Consider the following 7,870-nt stretch of genomic DNA (forward strand, 5'->3'; position numbering starts at 1 on the left):
ATCCAGGTGGAGGTTAGTTGTCAATAAAGTCACCCTGGTGGTTACACACCAAAGACAGAAACAGCTTCCTGTTCTGTAGTTATGATGACCATCAGGGCTGCCGGGACATTTGATGTGGATCTGGCAGCCATCTATTTTACAGTGACAAACCAACTGGGCAAAGCCATCCCAAACACCTGGACCTCTTCCTGGACAGCTACCACCTCATCCGCTGTGTATGTATATATATATATATATATATATATATATATATATAAATAAATAAGAATAATGATTTGTTTCTGATATGGTTTTTCCACAAAACAAAAGTTCAATTACTTTGTTAAAATTCTTAAAATGACATTTACTCATTCTCCTTCATTGAAAAATCCAGAAAATGCTAATGTTCTTTATTTCAAAAAGTTGGATGCAAGATGTCTCCTACACTATTCACTATGGTGATGAAGTAACACGTCAGCCAGTGCGACAGTGTGGCTCGGTGATGGGTTTTATGGCTCAGAGGAAGAAGATACATCAGGCTTTGGACACATGCACAACACATAGACATTCATTTGGTTTGGTTTTCAGCACAAGAACAAAAAACCAAATGATGTCCAGCAGCCTTAATGCAGCTCACTGATGTCTCCAGCAGACTGTATATATATCCACGCTGCGATGTGTATCACTGGTGTGTGTCGGTCACCACGGCTGTGGTGCTGTAGGAGTACGGACTGAGCAGCAGGGCCAAGGTGTAGTGACGATGACCCTCAGCATGGGCCTCAAACACCACCTGCACACACACACACACACACACACACACACACACACACACACACACACACACACACACACACACACACACACACACACACACACACAGGGTCAATGGGAGAAACACACTCAGTGGGTGCTGAACAGGGGAGGGTATAAGTCATTGTTAAGGACAGCAGAGAGAAAAGAAATTGACGATGAACAACAGACAACATAAAGCAACAGCTCTGTTTTTATCATGAAACCCACGACGCACAACAAACACACAGCTTCGACACCCCGCGTCCTCCATTTTTTAGTTGCATTTCTTCTTTGACTTCTAAGTCTTAATGGCGGTTGGCAAACAGCTTATTTGTTGTATGTCGCGCAGGAGCCAACTAACCACCGGCTGGCTTACATCACTTCAGCGTTACAATTAGTAGTGTGAATGCAAACAGAGAAAGCCCTTGAAGGTATCAATAGGGGGAGCTCCCAAGCGGGCAGTTCCTCACAGAGTGTCCCCAGAACCATTTGGTCTGAAAAACACCTACTGATAACATGACTTTTGGCCCTGCTGTTCTGGCAAATGTTAGCTCACACTGCAGACAAACAGCAGAATAGCAAACAGCTGCTGAACATGCTAATGTAAATACTGCTGCGCTGTCCCAACGTACTGCCGTCAAGCTCCAAGATCAGATCAGGCAACAGAAGATAAGCGTGTCATCTAGGGCCAGGAGGATACTATCGGCTGTGTCCGACCATTTCTGTAACCCTCTGAAACTGACAATCCAACGTTCATGCCCGCCTTGCTCAGTGATTGGTCAGCTGAACCTTTCGCTCAGCTTTCGTCACAAACAATCGAGTGCAACACAATGAATGTCTGTAAAAATGTGCTTATGTCCATATTTAAATGATATCGCATATGATCACAGATTTTCACCCCACCTCCCGTGTTGCTGTTCAGAAAACTATAAACCTTTGATTTCTGACGTGGTCACACAGCATGTCGAAAGAACTGATCGAGTAACCCTGGCCCTTTCACTCAAAACATTGTCCAAAATAAAGCACAAACTGAGTAAAAGTGCCTATGTAGAAACGACACTGGACCCTGTTATGATTATGCAAATACATACATTTAAAAAATGGAATTTAGTTATATTGTTTGCATGCAAATGCATTACATGGGTCAAAATATGTAAAACCCTTCTATAGACACGTTTAAAGTATGTAAAAATACTCTGCTATGATTAATATTTAGTTAGTAACATGGTTTTCCAAAGTGACAATAAACTGGATGGGGCTGGAAGCACATATACTCTTTTTCCCTCATTATGAAGTTCTGGATCTAGCCTCGTCCCGCCCACCACCGCTGCACGCGCTTGGTTGACTGGGGAAAGAGCATCGAGCATCAAAATGGCTAGAATTTTCGGAGAGATCCAGCCAGACATGTTTGAACCTCCCGTAATTTGTAGCCATAGTTTGGGCATCCTGTCTGAACCCGGCATCAAGGCACATCATTAAAAAGTCCCATCTTTAAAGGGGGAGGGGACTAAGCTTCACGACCCCGCCATAATCACAGCTGTGAGGCAGGAACACCTTCTTTACCAACCTGTCCTCACTCCCAACTCGTAAAATGCACCAAAGGCCCCTGACGCGGCTTTTTGACACGCTGGGAGTGAGAATGTGTTGTCTTTACCACCACTGCTGCTTGGCTGGGGGGTGAAGAAGGAGGCTGGACTGGACTGGAGGACACAGTGCTGCTCTGAGTCTGACTGACAGCAGGAGTGCATTTAAAGTGCTCATATTATGCTCATTTTCAGGTTCATAATTGTATTTAGAGGTTATATCAGAATAGGTTTACATGGTTTAATTTTCAAAAAACACCATATTGTAGCGACCGGCTACCAATCACCTATGTATTACCCCCTGCAAGCTGAGGTTGGCAGCCTGGTGAGAGGGGGCGGACCCCCCTGGGAATATAGCCAGCGGGTAGAGGTAGTTCTGCCTCTTCTGAGTTCCGGCCAAGACTTGGCTCTCTGTGTTCCAATGCCTGAAGCTTATGCTTGGTAGTAAATAAACGAGCTAACTAGACTCTGGCCTGTGTACGAATCATTACAATATTTTTGTTGTACTGCACATTGCTGCAGCTCCTCTTTTCACCCTGTGTGTTGAGCTCTCTGTTTTAGCTACAGAGTGAGACATCTCACTTCTGTTCCATCTTTGTTGGGAGTCGCACATGCGCAGTACCTAGGTAAGGACTACTAGCCAGTCAGAAGCTGAGTATGACGGCGTGCCATGCTAGCAGCTAGACGAGCATTATAACGTGTGTTACAAAGTGACCACGTTTGTCTCTGAAGTAAAGGCTGGACTACAATAGAGCTGTTTGGAGCAGTTTGTGAACAGTGTTTTCTGTTGGAGATGGTAAGTCCCTTTGGGGTGGACTTTGGGCTTTTTCATTTTGTAAACCTATAACCAGTGCTCGAAGTGGGCCGGTACTCAGCAATACGCAGTACCGGCACTTCTACATTTTACTCTTAAGCGTACTTGCACTTTTTCTTGCGTACCGCTACTTCTCGCATGTAGCCGGAACTCTACCACTGACAGAGAAAGCGTCAGTGTCAGAGAGAGTGACCCTAACGTTACATAAACTACACTACCCAGTAGTGTCACTATGTGACTTACCAGTTGGTGGTAAAGACAACACATTCTCACAGATTTATCTCTGCTGAAAACCTAGAAGCTAAATGAAGTGTGTCGAGTTTGTAAGTCATTATTATTAGCCTGGCTTCAGAAAGGTACTAAAACAACGCGTGTGCCAGAGCCAGCATTAATGAGGATTCTGCAGCTACCAACCTTAACGTTACCTTTATGACACCGCCGTCAACAATAACGTGAGTAAGGAAACACATGGATGGCCTGACTGAATGATGTATTTTTACTCCACGAACAGCTGGCTCGTTTTTAATGATAACAAACTGGGCTGTAAAACATGTAGCAGCATCCCCTCACTTGCTGGCCAGACAGAGAGGGGACTAAAGCTGTCAAGAGAATGACACGCACACACACACACACACACACACACACACACACACACACACAGAAATCTCAAATGTCATAATGATTTGCCAATGCAAGAGAGTACTGGCACCTTTTTTTCCCACTTCATGCACTGCCTATAACGTGCACAAAAAAGATATATAACAAAATAAAGGAAAGGGAAAAAGCCAAAAAGCATAATATGAGCACTTTAAAACAGCTGGAGCTGAATGTGAAGCTCAGATTAAAGATGTAGTAAGCACGCTGAAAAAGTGCATCATGGAACATGAAATCTTCACATAATGGTGAGCAGTGTTGCCACAGTTACTTTGAAAAAGTAACTCAGTTACTTTACAGATTACTTGATTTTAAAAGTAACTTAGTTACTTTACAGATTACTTGATTTTAAAAGTAACAAAGTTAGATTACAAGTTACTTTATTAGTTACATTCAGCAACTGCCGACAGCCCCCGCAGCCTCAACATAAAAATGACAACCGGTTTACTGTGAGGCAGCTCGGCATTGCCAGTAGTAGGATCTGGTTTATTATGGCACGAAAGAGAGTGAGTCAGCCGTGTTTAAGGACAGCATTTCCGCTACAATGTAGCCCTACTGCCCGACCAACTTCTTCAACTCTCCACTTACTTGTTTTGCACCGAAGTCCAGCTTTTGTTGTTTGGGTGGTGGGGGACCTCCTCTCTCCTTCGCTCCACCTGCTGGGACTTGCTCTGTAAGTTTGACTGCAGCGCTGCGACTCCAAATGGTTCTTCAGATTTGACGTAGTGTTTTTGTAGCTAGATAGCACTTTCTCGCCACCAGCACAGAGTGTACAACGAACGTTAAAAGTTGCCGTCTTTAGCTGACACAAACTCTAAATAGTGACTGTATTTCCAGCTAGAAGCGCGCAGCTCTCTCGTCCCTCCATTGTTGTTTACGTTTGTGTCGCTGCGTGGTACACGTGAACTGTCCGCATGCTGAAAACGTGACTTGTTGCATACGTGACTTCACTCCCCGAGACGCAAGAAGAAAGCAAAAATAGAAATGACAAAAATAAAAGAAAATGACAAAAATAGTGACTTGGATAAGTAACTTTAATCTGATTACTGGTTTGGAAATAATAACGCGTTAGATTACTCGTTACTGAAAAAAGTGGTCAGATTAGAGTAACGCGTTACAAGTAACGCGTTACGTGGCATCACTGATGGTGAGTGACATGGAGTTGTAATGGTTTGTACTCACATCAGCTGCTTCGTGGAATGGCGTGCTACCCTCATTCTTCCAGTAACTTTTGGTATCAAACTCAACCCGATACACTCCTGCGGAGAACTGCTGCTCCGTGATCAGATTGTGGCTCTCTCCAGTGTCGTCCGTCACTCTGCAGTGAGGAACAGCGAAACCTGTCTGCATGCCTTGTAAGTATTGAACAGACAATGAGAAGAGACATGACATTTGTTTATTACTGTACTTACCCATTAGCGATCTGCGTCCACGCCCCATCGGCAGCCTTCTGAAACACCTTGAGGGCCACAGATCCAGCTGGAGTCCCTTTCACCGCATCCAGGATTTTCACCGTCAGAGGACACTTGGTGTCTGAGCCGCCATGTTTCTCCTGCAGCACAGACACAAGCTAGGCCTGTCACACTTACAGCACACCATCCTCGCACAGCCACACGGGTATTACCCAGACTGCTTCAGGGTTCAGTGTTCAAAGCACCATGCCCATGGATACCGAGGGCGTCTCGTACATTGTGCATTAGGTAAAGTGAGAGGGAACTAAACGATTACCATGCAATGCTCTTTGTTATTCTCATTGGTAGTAGTGATACTGGATGATAACTCTGGAGACATTGGGAGCCCGATGTTCTTAAAAAGAACAAAACGGCATACAGACATTTCCCTAAGGGAACCATTGTTACAGTATGTCCCACGTGCCCAAAATAGCTATCCATTAAAAAAAGTCAGCTGTCTCCTCGTTTTTTTTTTTTTTTTTTTTAAAGATTATTTTTTGGGCTTTTCCGCCTTTAATCACTGGGACAGCTTAGATATGAAAGGGGAGAGAGAGGTTGGAAGACATGCAGGAAATTGCAGCACGTCGGAATCGAACCCTGGGCCTCTGTGTCGAGGAATAAAACTCTACATGTGGGCGCGCACACAAGTCAGCAGACAACAACATCTTTGTATAAAATAAACAAAGCGGCGTTCCAGCATTTCACTGAGGAAACCAGTGTTGCTGTATGTCCCCCCAAAATAGCTATCCATCCTCCATAGCTGCAGGTACTGTAAACCAGCCTCCCCTGGCTTTTATCTGTACATACTTTGTTTGTTCATTCATGTTAAACTATTGAGTCAGCATAAAACAAATGCGAGCTGTTTTTATTCTGCGAGTCAGGCGTTCAAAGAGCAGTGACCGATGAGTCATCTTTGTTTCGTTGAGTACCTTTTCAGATGAAACAAACTTCAGAACATTCAGTGATACCTCCCAAACAGCAGCCAATGAGCACTTCAACTTTTTGCAAGAAAACTAAAAATAAAGTCATTCAAAATACATAATTACAATAATAGACGACAAGACAAGACTAATAGTGAAATCTAATAATATAGATGCCAATACGGCTTTAAAGATGAGAATAAAACAATTAAAGTTGCTGAAAATAATTTCCAAACACTGTGAGATGCCTTGTTACAGTTGATCTTATGATTAGATAGGTGAGGATTTTTGTAGAGAAATGATCATGTTTTAGTTGTTAGTTAGTTAGTTAGTGAGTTGTGGTGATCCACACTAAGAAGATGAATAAATTAATGAATGAATGAGTGTATTTACCTTGTAAAGCCAGGGACAGAGATACATGGGGAATAAGCTCTAACTGGAACTGAACAGGCTAAACCATGATTATTAGTAAATAAGACTTTTAACTATGATTTCAATACATCAGCCTCTTTGGTTCATCAATACTCAATCAACATTCAATTCCAAGCCAAATCATTCAGCTTCATATTGTGCCATGTCATTTATTCAGCACTGTGTATCCAGCTCAGTGAGTTCTAGCAGCTGTTATCTCGGTATTTACAGGACACAGAGCGTGTCCGTGCTGAGAGGCACGCAGATCACTGAACCCACAAACGCATCTGCTCTGCTGCCTCTTCAAAGTTTCCGTTAAGTCAGTAACAGTCGCTGTATCAGTGTTAAAAAAAGGCTGCACTAGTTAACCGAGGTGTGTTCAAGACACGTCGTGGTAGGATGTAGAGCTAAGCAATAGCATGCCATTGACCTTCTCGTTGCTTCAGATGACACAGGTTGATCAGTGTTTGGGGTCCCTATCTTCAGCTGTACAGTCTAATCTCTGTTGTGTTACATTCCATCATATGTATTTTGATCAACACATCCAATCATTGACCCGTACATGTTTGGAGGATCAGGACTTCACACTGACCCTCTGGCACCAAAGAGGATCATGTCAAATCAGGACTGAAATGTGTCGAGAATCTCCGATAAGCTCACCTGTCTGTTTACAACAATCACACGTTTAAATGCGCCAATATTGTCGGAAGAACTTTGTTTTTCCTGAACCTCACGTGTGTCAACAAATATTGAAACCTGTAGCTCCAGACTGTACGGTATGTACCTCGACAACACAATGTTCTCATTCCTGACACACAGTAGTACACAGACACTTACCGTGGGGGTGGGGGAGGAGTTGCAGAGCAGCACAGCCGAGGCTAGAAGCAGACAGTGCACTGGTTGAATCATGGTCGGCTGACGGATGGACTGATGCTCAAACAGGACCTGCACTGTCTCAAGCCTCTTATAAGAGCAGCTGAGCAAGTTTGTATTGACTCTAGATGTCCCATGATGCATGGGTGAGGACATGAAGTCATGTGCAAACATTATGAGAGTACATACCAGGTAGAATAGCCTGCCATGTGTACTCTGTAGCACTGAGCTAACGTAACTCGCTGCTCTTAAATGGAAATTGGAGTTACTGTCTGACTGCTGTCATTCACTTCACAGAATGTACACTTTGGCCTTCAAACTGCAGCGCATGGTCAAAGATCAAATGCATTACCAAGCTAGTGTTATTATGGTGTGTAAGCCCCTGTAGTATTA

General features: G+C 43.6%; 1 protein-coding gene across 1 annotated transcript; it reads right to left on the reverse strand.

Annotated features, from left to right (window-relative positions):
- Positions 1–360: 360 nt before the first annotated feature.
- ttr (transthyretin (prealbumin, amyloidosis type I)) lies at positions 361–7,525 on the reverse strand. Its single transcript, XM_028588210.1, has 4 exons — positions 7,442–7,525; positions 5,235–5,374; positions 5,005–5,140; positions 361–769 (listed from the first exon to the last, which is right to left on the reverse strand). Exons 1-4 carry the CDS (start codon positions 7,511–7,513, stop codon positions 662–664), a joined length of 456 nt encoding a protein of 151 aa, XP_028444011.1. The 5' UTR covers positions 7,514–7,525; the 3' UTR covers positions 361–661.
- Between the last annotated feature and the right edge of the window lie 345 nt (positions 7,526–7,870).

Source organism: Perca flavescens, chromosome 9, assembly GCF_004354835.1.
Source record: "Perca flavescens isolate YP-PL-M2 chromosome 9, PFLA_1.0, whole genome shotgun sequence".
Lineage (NCBI taxonomy): Eukaryota > Metazoa > Chordata > Actinopteri > Perciformes > Percidae > Perca > Perca flavescens.